General features: G+C 27.3%; 1 protein-coding gene across 1 annotated transcript in view; it reads left to right on the forward strand.

The window, feature by feature from the left end:
• LOC119671560 (neuronal acetylcholine receptor subunit alpha-7) overlaps positions 1 to 15,852 on the forward strand; it is a gene marked incomplete at both ends in the record, with an annotated part of 52,849 nt that extends 36,997 nt beyond the window's left edge. The window contains 3 exon segments of the mRNA XM_038082252.1: positions 8,790 to 8,865; positions 9,030 to 9,224; positions 15,766 to 15,852. Coding sequence (XP_037938180.1) covers positions 8,790 to 8,865; positions 9,030 to 9,224; positions 15,766 to 15,852 — 358 coding nt within the window.
• Positions 15,853 to 17,702: the final 1,850 nt, after the last annotated feature.

Here is a 17,702-nt window from a genome sequence, read left to right on the forward strand (position 1 = left end):
ATATTAAATTTGTTATTAAAGTCATTTATGAAATATGATATTGGAACTATTGTATTAATGAAATATTTTTAAACAATAACATAATATTATATCTATCTAAACTATTTTTTTAACTATATTTTATTATTACCAACGTTCAGTTAAAGCTTTAGACTTAATTCTCTTCAGTTTCCGGCCAATATTTGACTTAAATAAATATTTTAGAGTAATAACATCAAAGCTACCAATTTATCTAAATATAACAATTATTATAAGCAAATATTCTTATTATACAATACGTCATAAGAAGTATTATTTATGATGTGTAAAGAGCATTGAATTGTTATCATTAAACTTCCTCAAGGATATTATAGTTCATTATATTTTCATAAAATGCAAATTTAATAATAAATTTAAGTAAAACTTTTGATTTGCATTTCATAATCATTCCATGGTATTCATCATATTGAAGTTTATGCAAAAACCATCACTCACATTTTGATGTAGTTAAGCGTTAAGATTTAAAATGACGTTGACGCAATTTCATTAAGGTTGGAGCATTTCCGTCACTACTGACAAATTATGTAAAAATATTCATAAACCTCAGAATTTAGCAGTAGTTAGGAGCTACCAAATTTGAACGGCATTTCCTAATAATGCCCTCCTTAACGTTGCCATTCCTTAAAAGACCAAATGATAAATGACGTCTGCATTAAAAGCAAAAACAAAATATTAACGTGTGCTAAGGACTCCGTTGCTAGGTTGTCATGTCAAAGGTGATATGAAATATTCAGAATTATTCAAAAAATATTATGTGGAAAAATGTTATAAATTTATTTCAATTATTGGTTTTATTAAAGATAAGCAGATAAGCAATCTTTATATTGTAAATGAAACAAGAATTTTATATAAAATAAGAATTTAATATGAACTAAAGATTAAATATATAGAATTGCATAGTTAGATATGGAAACAAAACACTTAAGAGAACAGATGATTTAAGTGCAGATTTTGGATGGAAAACTTGAAAAAATTTGTAAATATTTTTTAAAGTATGTAAAGTATCTATCCATAGCCACTGATAGCTAAGATTGTTTCACGAATGACTGGGTTTACGTCCCGAAGTCAGTCATTGTTATTGACGACTAAGTGCCATTCGACTGCTCCCAAGGGGATTACATAAGCAAATTTCAGCGGGCTACAATAACAACAAGCTAGTTCACTGCTAACCAGAGGTCTTACTAATTTTATTTATTTAATGCTTTTCTTTCCACTATATGAAACCATCAATTCTAAAAGCTAGGTACAGCTACATGATTAATAGGTTAACTATTTTTGATATGGATATGGATGCGAAAGATATGTAATTTTACGTGAAGATATCACAAACTACTGCTAGTTTTATCATTATTGTACAAGAAGCTTTGTATACGCGTAATTTCATAATTTGGAAATATGTATATGACTTGATGACCACCAATATTACCAACTGGAATTCTGTACGCAGTTACTTATGCGAACAAATTACTATAATGTGAGCGTTATCTCTATGAATTATGTTTGAAAGTATAAGGACTATATTATATTACAAAGATAATTCAAGTTATTTGAATATATTATATACTAAAATATCATGAAGAATCCTTAACTACATAGTTTAGTGACGAAGATGATATAGTTCGTCTTCTCAACTTTCAATTCATATATTATTGTATTTTAAATAAATTGTGAAAATGACACACTTCTGCTTGGCAAAAAAAAAAATTATTCTAAATATTACATCACCAAGGATTTTTTATAAATATTTTCTTCTTCTTACTTTTTAGCTGCATAAAAACAATAATTATTGTTTTCCGCTTTCGCAGATTTTTATAAAAAATATAAAAATATATTTTAGCACAATAATTTCTAAACTGTCATTTTTATTTGTTGGCAAGTGAATAAGTTTTTAACCAACTCACTAGGCACATCACTAACCAAGCTGAATATATTCGTCCTGAGATCCTTACTACACTGCGCATTAATCTATTTTGAACGGCAGAACAATGTCGCTTTCATTTCCGCTGACGCAGTCAGTGTGATGCAATCGTGCAAATGCCTGCTTCCGTTTCATCCTTGAGCATTTGTTAATCTATGCCAAAAAGAAACAAAATATAAAACTAAAAAAATTTTTACAACAAATGGAAAGAAAGTAAAAGTATGCCTGCAAAGAAATTTAAAATAAATTATTTATAAGAATTATACTGTAAGTCTTATTTTAAAAAATTATTTTATAATAAAAAACCTGTGCACAACGTGAGCTTAGAACAATACTTTAAAAAAAAAAAAGATCAAAACAAAAAACGTAACAGAGAATATACTTCTGAGACAAAATACCTATATGAGCCTGTGAGAAATCAAACTAAAATGCAGTATTGTTTTTACTATAATAATTTTATTTTTCAAGTTTTTAGTGGTATTAGCTGGCACTTTTTTATTTCCTTCGCTTATTTTTAAATTAACGGTTGAACCAACTTTTTATTTTTAATGTAAATTTGATCATTTCAGACAATGATACTGTAATGAATGATTTCGCAATACTTTAAAATTATTTATTTATTTCTATTAGAAAAAATGTTGCATATATGTATCTCTATGAAAAATAATTTCGTGATGATAATTAGTTTAACTATAGTTCTTAACTTGTAATAAATATGTAAAATTTAAATCACATAAAATTTTTAAAATTTGAAGAAAACAATCTGTTTAAAAATTCTAGCAATTTAAATTCGTAATAATATGTTTCACATATAAAACCACGGTTGCCACTTATGGTACTTTAGTACCAAAATTGGTACTTTTTTTTCGTTTGGTAATCATGTTCAAAAAATGGTGCATTTTTGACGACCCAACTTTATTGTGGATATTTCCAATTAATTTTTTTTATAAATACAACTTTGCACTTTATTTTATATTTTGTTCATTTATAACAGTATGAAAAACACAGAACGAAAAAATAAGAAGGTCCAAAAAAATTTTTTACAGAAATGGTACCTTTTTAAACCAATTTTGGTACAGGAAAAAATTTTCAAGTGGCAGCCGTGTATAAAACCTTATCTGTATATATTTATCCTCTATCTCTCTCTCTTTCCTACTGTCTTTCCCTCTTTTTTTCCATCTCCCTTTCCCTCTCTCGTTCCCTTTTTCGTTCTCCATATCTTTCCCTCTCTATTTTCCTTTCTCTTTCCCTTTCTGTTACCCTCTCTCTTTCCCTCTACCTTTCCCTTTATCTTTCCATTTCTCTTTTCCTCTCTCTTTCCCTTTCTCTTTGTTTCTCTCTCTTTCCCTCTACCTTTTTCTCTATCTTTCCATCTATCTCACTCCATCTCTCTCTCTTCCTCTCTCCTTAACTCTTCTACTCTCTCTTTTTATATATCATTGTCTTACCATACTTCACACACGTATTAAGTTTCTATTATTCATTATTTCTATACATATTTATAGAGTAGTATATTTGAGGTACGCCACATACAATGCTAAATATGTACTCGTATGTTCAATGCATATATGTTCATATTTGATATCTTATGAGTATTTTTACCCTATATATGTGTATGTTTTTACATGGTTTTGAACTAATATCGAAAATTTCTCTAACGTTTGCTTAAAACACTCAAAGTTTACTTGCAAAAAAAAAATCACTAAATTACTTAACATAAATCTTCATTGAAATTCCAATTTATTCAATTTTATTCGACTGTCCGGAAACTTCATCTTAAACATGTTCGCATTTTCAAGTTTAAGCAACACCCAATAAGAAAAACTGCTTCCTTTCCAAACAACGCAAACATTAATAATATAAGGTCAACGGAAGTTGCTGCTTAGCCATTAATCGCCTATAAACTATTCCGAAGACTTTTGATGAAGATAAGCTGCATTCGCTGGCTCCACAATTTGCTTCATAAATAAATTTTGACTATGTGGGTGTTTCGGCTTTTAGCTAATATTTATTTTTTTTAATTTATTTTGTATGTTCTAGTCAATGAATTATTAACCCAACAAACTTCCATTTTAACAGCTTGCGCTACTTCTGTGCTGTTTAAGATAAGATAGAAAAATATTGTAAGCACTAATTTATAAATTATGTAAAAAATTGGATATGAAATATTGTAACTAAAACAAACTAAAACAAAAATTGTTTTTATAATGTATGAGATAATATAAGGACCATGTATACAAATATATCATATCGAAGTATTGAAACAAAGGATAACATATTTATTTCGTATAGATTTACACAATCATAAACAGCATAACCCTAATTTTAACAACAAATTTAGTTATAGTTTATCTTATAATCATATAAATAAAACAAATAAAAAAGTAAATAAAGTCTAGGACTGGATATCAATCAATATCGCTAATTAATTGACTTAATTAAATTCATATAATCAATTTATTAGTTATTAATTACATTTTAGTAATTCTTTTTATTATATCATGTATTTTCTATTTATTATAAAACATTTGTTTTATTTATTAAATCCAAATTAAATTAAATTTTTGGTATTACATACTATTGTCAATTATTCTATTAATATTGAAACTTAATCTATTATGACTCAAGAGTTAATTAACTTCATTAAGTGTTGCCATACAGAAGAATATGCAAAGCCCGCATCAGCAACAAATAACTCTAAAGTCACCGACTAAACATTATAAGATAATGACATCAATTAGACATAGATTTTCTGACACTAATAGCGTTTACGAGACTAATATATACATAATTGAACAATTAACCTTAAGAATTCACTATATTTGTTGACAGGTGGACTGCATTGTAAGCCAAACAGTTTAATTGAGAGTTGCAATTAAATACGAAATCTGAGCATTACTCATCCCAAAGCCTCTGTTTGTTGGGTACTTTTTCATATAGAAATTGCAAAGGTTCTGGTAACAGATGAGATAGAAAAAGCTCAGTCTTAAACATATATTAGTTCTATATTTCGTTACCTAACCCGATGTGGATATGACGATAACAGATGAATTTACGATTATAATGACGAAAAAACATAACTGAGTTCAATAAATCATTAACTAGTGGAGAAAACAATCATGTCGCTGAGATATTAACGCCCAGATTAGGTGAAATACTAATAAATGATCTCTGGTCTTTAGCAAACCTGTAGTTCATGTGGTTTATGAAGCGCTAAAGCACTACTGTTCAATTGCGCTCTTGCTTCAACGATTGCATACTCCAACAGACGGATTATGTAAGAGTTACCATTATAAAGAAGAAGTGGAATCCATTAATCACTATTTATTAATTTCCCCAGAACTGAAGGAACAGAACTGATCTCCTAAGCTTGATCTTGAGGTTTAAATGAATTAACAAAGTCAACCTAACTCCATGTTAGGGTTATCTAATCTATTTAATCAAATCTGAAAATAAAGAAAAATCTTTCTGATTGATTAAACCTACATCAAACCGCGGAGCATTATGCCACATTTCGACAAGCGGATTCTGACACAATAAGAAGGTTCAATCACTATCTATGTCTTTCTTCACGACTCGCGATAAACTGGTCTTATTTTACAAGTTTAACCTAGACGATCAAATGATTTAATGAGGTCATCACATTGAATTAAATTGGAAATAATAATTAAAGTGGCAATATGAGATATGAGTATATATGTATATAAACAAACCCTCTCAAAGCTACCTTACCTATACATAAAGAAATAGCTATATAATACATTATTTTCAGTCTTTGTCTTAAGTAGGATAAAAGACTTTTTTTAAAACTGAAAATGTGTGTGCATTTGCATAATTCATCATTTTTTAAAATATTAAAATTTTATACAAAACCAATAATCTCAAAGGCAACAAATTTTCATATTCCATAAAAGTGCCAGTATCCTTTAAAATAATTTTTTTTCTAAAATAGTTTTTTCAACAAACGTGGCATTTTATAACACATTCGCATTACTTTTAACACTTTGCATACAATAAAGGACCTTGTAGCCAATTTACAAAGCTTGAAAAACATTAGATCCTTTGGGAGGCAGAAGTAGCAAATGCAATTGCAACTGTTTTTATGCAGTGCATATGCAAAACATAAACAAATTATTTACGCAACTGCTCAGATACAATGGAAAACCGCGTTGGTTTCAGCTGAAAGTGAAGAAAGTTCCTTTCACTTTTCCAAAAAAAAAAAGAAAATCCAAAATAAAAATGTGAAAATGGAAAATTCATAGCATTGCAGTATCGTTCCATTGCATGCAAATGCCAGCAAAGCGCAGAGGCTGTGCTATTTTTCATACATTTTCTCTGCGATAAAAAGAAAAATATTTCCACACATTACTCGAGGGTAATGTGAGATTTTTGTATAAAAATTCAGCAAAAAAAAACTCTTGAAGAAATTGTTTATTTTTTATTTAAGCTAATTTAAAATTCGTTTATACAAAGTTAATAAAAGAATACAAACTTATTTGGAAGGAGCGATTTATTTATTCCTTATGCCAGAATAAGTGATAAATAAGTTCAAATCAAAACGATATTCTAGCTAATAATAAATTATATACTATGTTATAAAATAAATTAATGATGATTTATTAAATTTATTATCACATTTTGACTACAAAAATATTTAAGGTAGGTGAGGTTATACCGGCCATTCAAAGGAACGTAACTTAAATCGACTTTAATAAACATTTAAGTTTATTTAAAAGATCTATTAACATTGTACATATTAGGATATCCTGGTTAAAAACAAATTATGTATTATGTTTTAATATAAATCGATGTTAATTTCTTAAAATTATTTTCACATTTTTACTATAAACACAGCAAGTGAATTTGTTAATAAAACTTTCAGTGAATTTGCGAACATAAAAGTAAACTACGGTTTTGTATGAGATGGTTAAGGTGCACTGACTCTGAACAACAAATTTGGCAGGGCACGAGTTCAATTCCTGATACTTGCAGTATCAAAAAAATTATTTACGAATAATTAAAAACAACAAATAATTCCAACCCCACTGATGATGGGTATTTGGCAATACTCGAAACAGCTGTATGGTCAATTAATTAAAATAATATAATGAAGAATTTTTGTTGTTCTAATTCATCACTGTTCGGAAAACCTCTTCATTTTTACTATATAGAAACTTAAGTTTATTTAAAGTATCTATTTGCATTGCATATATTGGGATATTCTAGTTAATAATAAATAATATGTTATGGTATAATATAAATTAATGATGATTTTTTTAAATTATTTTTATATTTTTAGTATATAAAAATTTAAGTTTCTTTAAAGTATCTATGTGCTAGCATTTTATTTTTTTTTGTAACCTTGACAGACGAGAACAAACATTTTACAGAAAAGCGCGAATGGATTTTAAATGAGAACGCGGCACAAAATTTTAATTAATTACATAGAAAGAATTTTTTGCGAAATGCACGTTCCCAAATGCCTTTTGTAATGTTGAGAGAAATTCTTATATTAATGAAAAAAATGCATTGCTTACATTCTTGGTGCTTTAATTATATTTAAATATACAAAAAAGTACAAAGGAAATGAATTTCGGAATCTTTGTATTTCATGAAATTTTTTTTATTTTAAATCAGTTCAAAGTAATTTTTTCCTAAAAAAAATATTTTTAAATAAACTTCAATTTGTAAAGAATAAAAGCACTCCTTTCTTCTATGAAATGAATAAAATACGCAGAATTTTAATATTATTAAAGAGCGAGTTCAAAATTCGCAACCATAATGTTATAATTAGAATAAATAAAAAACAAGAATTTCCTGCAAAGGTTTCTTTTTGCAATAATAGCTATTTAATATCAACTAATTTTATAGAGACTATACGAATAAATAGTGCAGACACCAAGAAAATGTGTTGAAAAAATGGAGGACTGAACGCAAATCGAAAATCACAAGAGCATGGTCCTCCTCGAAGTAATACGAAAACGGTTCTAAGGGGGAATAACTCTTGCCGAAGAGGAGATGTTTTAGTTCGTATACTACATATTAATGTTAAGAAGTCGGGCACATCATGCCGACGACAGTCTATCAATGACATAGATCTATATATCTATCTATCTATCTATCTATCTATCTATCTATCTATCTATCTATCTATCTATCTATCTATCTATCTATCTATCTACCTATCTATCTATCTATCTATCTATCTATCTATCTATCTATCTATCTATCTATCTATCTATCTATCTATCTATCTATCTATCTATCTAGCTATCTATCTATCTATCTATCTATCTATCTATCTATCTATCTATCTATCTATCTATCTATATATCTATCTATCTATCTATCTATCTATCTATCTATCTGTCTATCTATCTATCTATCTATCTATATATCTATCTATCTATATATCTATCTATTGTAGGATGTATTGTAGGAATTTAACTTTCAAAGTTTTGGTGTCATATAATCAGTGGTTGATCCCAGATCAGATTTGACCAATTCAGAATCACTTTTTTGGGTTCTATCGAAAATTGTATAGTATCAATAGTTGGTTGCTTTTCCACTAGTTTTACGTAAATGATGAAACAATGCATTGAGCCATTTTTGACGTGCACGAACAAACAATCTTATCCAATTTTAGTATCAATTTTAGTATATTTAACAACATTCAATTTAGTGATCTCGTTCTTCCATAATTATAAGAAAACTATATTTAAAACTATATTTAAAAAAAATAGTTATATATATATATACTTCATTAAATAATTTTTTAATTAATAATTTTTCTAAAATTCTATTCTATATTATTCTAATTTTGTTCTTTCAGTTGGACCTGCAATTACAGGATGAAGCTGGTGGCGATATTTCTAGTTTTATAACGAATGGCGAGTGGGATTTATTAGGTAAAAAACCAAGTGATCCAATTACTTACAAAATAAATAAATGAACCATCCGTATGAAGTATAATAATTTAATTTCATCTATGACTTTTCTTTTACAAAATAATGTTTACATCTTCTAATGCATAATTTACAATTTTTGCATTAAATTTTGCATTTAATTATAGGTGTGCCTGGTAAACGAAATGAAATCTACTATAATTGCTGCCCAGAACCTTATATTGACATAACATTCGCCATTTTAATACGACGAAAAACTTTGTACTATTTTTTTAATTTAATTGTGCCGTGTGTACTGATTGCCTCAATGGCATTGCTAGGTTTTACACTGCCACCAGATTCTGGTGAAAAACTTTCGCTTGGTAAGTTCGTTCTACAGTAGCAAACACAATTGCATGGTGTGATGAAAAGTATTGCCAGATAAACAAAAGTAATTTGAAACTAAAAAGTAGTTGAAATTAAACTGAAATTGAGTCAATTCATTTCTAATCTTTCGTCCGCCTGCTCTTTATCTTTATCTTTAACCTAACTATCAAATCTTACTTTGAGAATTGCTGAATTCGCGCTAAGTCTCTATAAGCCTCGCTCTGTCTAATATTGATGTAAAATGCATGTAGTATTATTAGTTGTTTTTGTTTTTCTTTTATGAAATGTAGTATGTCACACACTAACTGTTGAATCCTTAATGAATCCAATTAAAATAGTTAAATAATTGTAGCTTAAAATTCCTTTGTCTCACGAACTCCCTAGAAGAATATTGCAGTGGTAAATAAGTAAAGTAAACTTTTCATTAAAATTTTGTTTGTTAATAAATCTTAATATACCAACAAAAAAAGCACAAAAAATGAAAAATATATTTTTTAGAAAATAGTAGCATTGTCAAAACATCTTGTTTGTCTCAGTGGAAATGTAACTTAAATGCTGCAAGCAAATTTCAGCAAAGTGAATGCAAAGATAAACAAAATCAACATCAGTTCTAATCAAAGGCGACAGTAAACTGAACTGAAATAACGAGAAATAAGGTCTCTCATCAGAATTACAACAAATGAAAAATACACATTAAAATAAACAAAGCTTCAAACAACAACAAAAAACAACAACAAACAACAATTAGAACCTTGACCTACAGGGTATCTGCAGAATGTTAAAACTTTTAATTCCCTGCCATGTGAATTTAGTTTGCGGTACAAAAGGAATTTTTTTAAAAATTCCGCCTAAACAAAATAAACAGTCATCAAAGTATTAAAAAGCACCTATAATGTTTTCTTACGCAAAAGCACAAATGACGTAGCACATGCAACACTAACCTGGAATACACAAGGCAGTAGCACCCGAAGACGACCAAGCAATTCTTGGCATAGAACCATAAACAAAGAAACGAATAAATCGATATTTGATATGAGATAGCCTAAGTTAGGCTAAGTTTATATAATCAAATATTGTACAGAACAAGCAATAATAATAATAATAATAATGCTTTCTTAAGATATGAGTATTGCTATAGATAATAAAAACTGCTTGTGAAAGTCAAAGAGGAGATATATACTGTGTGATGCACGATATATTTTAAAGTAGAACTGTTCTTTATAGTTAAAGTGACTTTAGTTGGCAGCATAGCGATTACTTGAATTAAATAGATAATATATTAATCTTCATGTTCTACGCTATACGTCTTGAGTTTCTAAGATAGGAACTAAGTGAGTTCAATTGGCGTCATACCGATTGCTTGCAAAAAATAGATAATGTACTCATTTAAACTGCAGTTTCTTCTCTACATGCCTTGAATTTTGAGATATGAATTAACATCAAAATTAATATAAGATTATTACATATATTTAACAATGCTATGGAACAAAAATGTAAAGAACTGTGGCTTCAAATTCACAATAACACAAAGTCATCTTTTTTTCGAGGAAGTCATATATGGAAAAATACCACAGAATCCAGTCCAAAAATCAGACTTTTATAAACCAATGCCTATGAAGAATTTTACGCTTCTAGTTACCTCAGAGAATATACAATATCGAATTGTGAGGTCGGACTAGCCAAACTAAAAGAAATTCATAAAAGCAGTTAAGGCTAAATAGGACACATTCTATGAACATCAAATAGCAATATTGCTTGAGAAGCACTAAGTTGGAGTCAACAAAGTTATAGGTAACTCAAGGCACTGGTTATACATGCCCTGAAGAAGAATAGTGGTATGCTAATTACAGGATACAAATTATAAATGGAACAACAACGTTATTATTAACTTAATAAAATTGAATTTAAATTTGAAATACCTGGGTGGAAGGCATCCAATACATACATATATGTATGAAACAATGCCATCTCTTTCACATATTTTTTTTGTCCTCTTCCATCTTTCTTAAAAAAATCTATTTCATTTAAATTATCTTTCAAATTATTCTACTGATTTTCAATTCATTATTTTTATTCCTATACCTAGTTTCTTAATTAAAATATATATTGCAATATATATATAGTCTCCACGTTCTCAAAATCACCCACACCGCGTGTAGGGTGCATTTAAGAGAATTTGTAGAAAACATTTTAAATATTTGCAAATAACTACAAAACTAAAATAAAATAAAATAAAATAAAAATGATTTCGAGCAGTGAAAAAACTTTCTTACCAACACACAAGGATGCTTATAATAAAAGTGAAAATATGCAAAAGGACATATTTAATGTTGATTTTATATTTTTTTTTCTTTCATATACGAAATATGCAACAATATTTTATATAAAATATTATTTAAATTTTATGTAGGGTCTGTGTATCCCTAGCAAAAATAAAATAAAAGAAGTATAAAATATGGTAAATAGAACTAAATAAATATAAATAAAAAAGCAAACAGAACTTTAAAAACAAAAGAACGTAAAAAGTACAAATCAAACAGAAAAAGAAACAAAGTAATGCATATTTAAGGACACGTATCCTATCTAAATGCCGCATTAAAAGCAAACTCAAGGAAACTTTTAACTCTTTTAGTGCATTTGTGGTATTATCCTTGTAATGCATCGCGGTTGTACGCTGATGTGCAACAGCAAATAGTGCAGTTGGCAGCAGATACCGCAAGCTGCAATGGGCAGTAAATTTCTTGCATCATTAATCATTCTAAATATTGCAGTATTTTTTCATTACCTTTTAAAAGCATCGAAAGTCATCAACGGCTCTGTTGATTTGTGCAAAATCTTTTGTATGTATCCTTTTATCCTTTTCCGAAGTATCGTCTCACTGCAACCATACGTAGCACTTCTCTCCATTTATATATATACTTAAACAATATATTCGTAGAGTAAGTAAAGCAAATGACATGGCAGTTTAGGAGAATGTTCGGTTATGTGGTGACAGCTCAAATAAATAATAACAGCAATTTATTTCTTTTGTTTTCTCATTAAGACTTTTGTTGAAAATAATTTCGCAATTAATTTTCAATGATGTTTTGCTCATTAAGATTTTAGTTTCGCTTAAAATTGATTGCCATTAAATTTTATATAAATTATTTTGCTAATATTTGAGTATAAATCTAGCTTTATATTAACTCTCATATTATCTTTCATATGTAACTAAGATACATATCTGTTGATAAAAAAAAGTTAATAGTACTCAATATTATGAGAGTATTCAGTCTATATTAATGTCATTTGATCTTTAATAATTAATATATTCTAAATTACCACTTTTCTTAATGATTTCTGGTCGCATTTATTACTCATATATAATCATCAGTGACTATACAGTCCATGTAGAACCTAAGCCTGTTCAAAAACAGTCTTCCATTCTTCTCTGTTTTTTGCTTTTATTTTCCAATTACTTATGTTTATTTTTTGTAAGTCCTGCTGCACACTATTTGTCAATCGTTTTCTTCGTCACCATTTTCGTCTACTGGTTCCTACTTCGTTCGCATAAATCTTAGGCGGTACTCTTACATTCGGTATTCTTATCACATATCCAACCCATCTTAATCGCTGCTTTGTCATAAATTGGTTGATTGTATCACCTTCAGCTAGCCGTTCTAGCTCGTGGTTGTATCTTATGCGTTACATGCCATTTACTTTTACGGGGCAAAAATTTTGCTGAGTATTTTCCCTATCTTACTTGCTTCAGTTATTACTCATATATAGTATTTAATATTAACCATACTTTTTTTTTGGCACTTAAACTTAAGACGTAAAAATTTTCTATATTCTCCTATACAGTTAAATTACTTACCACAATTTTTATTACTGATGTATCGCTCTTATTCTAATTATTTTGTTTCGCAAGTCTTGCTTCCTGAAGCTATTAATAATGCAGCTCCCGTAATACAAATGCATGATGATACCATAATTTTCAATCCCTGGTAAAAATAATTGTTATACTAAATCAATAAATGATACTTTACAGAAGAAAATCAAATATCCTCATCTCAATATATTGTATCGTGTATCGTATCATAGATGAGCTGTGGATACGACGATTACATCTTCTGTTCTACATAGTAAGAATTCTTACCATCCTTATCTGTCTTTACCCTAAGTCCAAAGTCGCCATAGCTATTAACTAATTGATGACTTTTATTGATTTCCTATCGCTATTACTTGGTGACCAATAGTCATATTGTGTTTTTTTGTTACTGTTAAATTTTTGTAGACTAGTAGATAGTGACTTATTTATTAATTAATGCAAAGAAAAATATTACACTGCGATCTATGAGATAGGTCACAATGTAATCTATTAGATGTGTTGAATTATGATATATTGATATAGAGATTTTGTCCCTAAAGACAATTAGATAAGTTATCTTACACAATTCAAGTTTATTAATAAAACTAACAGTATAGCATTGATCAAGACCTTACACCTGGTTGGATTTAATGAATAGGATTGTACTTTTTGTTTGGTGATCACCAGTCATGAATAGATACATATTTTACAAAATCTGCAGGTATCGGTGTATTTAGTCACATCTTTGAACACTGAAAATAAAAATTTCACATCTACTCAAGATTCGAGTATCTAATCTATATCCAGAGATTGAAAACCTCTTGTTTTGATACAAATGATCTAATTGGGTTGCTTTAGGTCTTTGTAATTGGCACAGTTTATAACGTGCTATTTCTGAGTACCGATAGAGTGTAACGATAATTGGATACGTCAGATCTATGGATTTGATTCAGACCTTCTTACAATATTTATAAATCGCTGTTTCTTAGTACTTATATATACTTCTTAGTCTCTCATATGACCTAATTGGATTATGTTAGTTTTTTATTATTTGCTTAGGCCTTCTCTCTCTCTCTCTCTCTCTATCTCTCTCTTTCTCTCTTTCTCCCTCTCTCTCTCTCTCATTCTCTGTTCCTTATGTCTTCTCACACAATTTTTTTACTGTCAAATATCTCTTGATGAAGTATCCAGACAAGTTATATGTCAACTCAGATATGAGCTTTAATCCCACTTAATTTTGGTCGTCCAAGATTAAACAGATTTTGAGACGAGCAGTGGTATTAATGCAACATTTCAATGATTATCTTGTCCATTGTAGTATCCTGTCGATATACGATTTTTTCCGACACACTCTGTTAACTTAAACTTAAATGACTGATCATAGTATTCAACTCTTTTAGGAATGTGTTCAACACATGTTTCATGTTTATTACTTTGCCAGTTCATAGTTTTTGGTTAAAACTATTTCTGCCAAAATTTCAATATACTCGTAAATATCGCATCCATACATATTAAAGTTGGGTTTAATAGTAGTGCAACAGCAGCGATGTCAAAGTGTCAGCAGTAGATTCGAATTGTTATTCCGTTATTCCGCTTAATGCAGTTCGGTAGCTGTGAGAAGCGCAAGCGTTTTGTGGATGCGTTTCGCATCTTAGAAAAGAAGTCAAAACTCATGTAACTCATGTAAAAGTTTACATGTAAAACGAAAATAAAGCCAATAAGCGAGTGCATTAGCTGCAGGAAAACAACTGAAACAAAAAACAAGATGTTTTCAAGGAGTTTATGCGTCAATTTGTGTGTGACTTTTAACAGGAAAAGTTCTGTAAAAGAACTGGGAACTTTATACTCAAATGCTAATAAGAAACTAAAATAAAAGATGCAACGACGAACTTTCTTAAGAGAATATTACACTGCGACTTCAGCTGAGTTGAATTTAATATGAACTTATTTATGCTCGTAGATGAAAGCGAAAACTTAAAACAAAAAAATTATTTCGCAAAATTTACTTTCAAAGTATTTTTACTTGAATAAAAAATTTTGTTAAGCTTCACGCCAAAATAAACTGCAATATTCTTTCACTTTGTCGGGACAGAAATTCAAAAAAATGTAAATTTTATTTTTTTTGAGAGCAAAATAGCAACAAACCTTCAAAAATTATTTGATTGATATGATTTCAAAGAGTATCTAACAGCAGTTAACAACTAAAGCAGGCAAAAAGTCAGTTGAAAGTCAGTGAAGTGTTAGGAGCAAAAAATCCTCACAACAGTGCGCCCAACTTTGCTGGTTTGGACGCACTCATGTACTGGTACTGAGCACACTGAGCATACTGAGGTTCAGCGCAGAAAATATGGTAGTAGTTTTTTATTTGACAACTGAAATGACAGTGCTGACAGTATAAATTGTATCAAAACGTGCACGAGGCGAAAGGTGAGAGAAAAACTTTCCAAATTATTAAAAAAGAAAACTTTATTTATGAAAAAAATAAACTAAAGAGTCTCAAAGGTATCTTAAAGGTATACAATTTTCAAAATATTTTTTGTTACTAAATTCCAAGTATCTGCACAGTATTTTCAGTGTTTTTATATGTTTTCTGTAGTATTTGCAGTTATGATGTGTTTGAATTCTAACTATTTTATAATAATGCATTTACTTTTCTATAAGTTTTTGTGGGTAATTTTACTTTATAGGAGTTACAATTCTACTATCGCTAACAGTCTTCCTTAATATGGTGGCCGAAACCATGCCAGCCACATCGGATGCAGTTCCACTACTAGGTATGTTACACACAACTCATTTTAATACCATACACTATTTTGTTTTCTTGTAATATTATTATAATATTTTTAAAAAAAAAGTGTATAAGGGTTTTAGGTTTTTGGAATTATTCATAAATGCTGCACAACAAATAGAAGAGAAAAATTTCATAATAAAAATAGATAGGGAGGTTATTTATTCAATTAAATAAATTTGTTGTGTATAAAATTAACAATGCATTTCTTTAAATATATAATTGATACCATTAACTAAATAAACATTACTAATAACTTAAGTAAAATTATAAACAAAATTTTTTTTGGAAAACTAAATATAAAAATAAAAATTATTTTTGATTTTATGTATAAATAATATAATTTAGTTAAGCCGTTCATTTATTTTATATTATGATTTTAAGTTAATTATGTAATATTTTTTTAATATTAAATTAAATAAAAATAATTAAAATGACTCATACAAAATAATATATAATATTTTGAGTAATATAATATTATATTAAGTATAGTATATATGACTTAACATTAACTTAGAACTACAAAAAGTATTTTTTATGTTGTCAAGTAACTTATAATAATTAAAAACGATATTTTTAATATATATTATTAACTTTAATAAAATTAAATTAATTCATTATATATCAATTATTAAACTGAACTTTTTTTTTTTTGCATAATGTATAACACAAGTATAAGTATAGTACAAATTAATTTACATAAGTATAAAATTATTAAATGTATAAATTTAATATATGTGTATATGTATATATTTATAAAAATTTTAAATTACCCCACAACAATAATAATTTATTTTAAAATACATATATAATCAATTAAGCAAAATTAATTAATTATTAAAAATTAAATTAAAATCGTTAGCAATCTATTTTGTTTTCAAATAACCCGCAATAAAATATAATATTTATAATCAATTAAATTAAATCAAATAATTAAATTATAAAATAAATAGTTAACATAGAATGAACGTAATATTTACTAAATTACATATATAATGAACCAAATAAACATAATTAATTTATAATTGATATTTAAAAATTAATAATAATTAATTACTAAATTAATAATATTTAGTATGTATGTAATCAATTAAATTCAATTATATTTTATTGAATATGTATGTAGTGTTAATTGAATAAATTCTAAAAATGTTTAAAAATTAAACTGAATTCAAAAATTATTGTATAGTTAGAAACTATAACAATAAAATTAAATATATTTAAAAGTATTTTAAAATATTACCTTAGTCTTAATTACTCTTAAATTAATTTATATTATATGCAATTAGTTTTCTAAATTTATCTTGTTTTAAATCAACAAAATATTTTATTTTAAGTTTTTGTAATATTTTATTGAAAATATATTTTAAAATACTATGTACTATAAGCATCTAATAGTTTTAATCTGTACAAAACTTAATAATTAATTCATTTAAATACAAAAAATCAAATTAAAATATTTCAAATTTGCTATACCAAAAGAAAAATTTAAAAATTTAAATAATAAAATAATTTAATATTATTATTTTGAAATATAATATTACATAATAATATTTACTTACAGTATAATATTATATTATTTAAATTTTAATACAATTTTTTATTTGAGGTGAAATAATTTAATATTCGACACATTTAAAATATTATTAGTTAATTATTAAAGCTTTTCAAATATTAAACTATTAAACAGAAGCTATTAATTTTATTATGTATATATATTATTATTATTTATAATTAATAATTATTATTATTCATAATATCATCTAAGCAACTTCAATTCACAATTAACTATAATATAGTAAATAAATAAGAATTATAAACTTAATAAATATATAT

The sequence above is a fragment of the Teleopsis dalmanni genome, chromosome 1, assembly GCF_002237135.1.
Source record: "Teleopsis dalmanni isolate 2A chromosome 1, ASM223713v2, whole genome shotgun sequence".
NCBI lineage: Eukaryota > Metazoa > Arthropoda > Insecta > Diptera > Diopsidae > Teleopsis > Teleopsis dalmanni.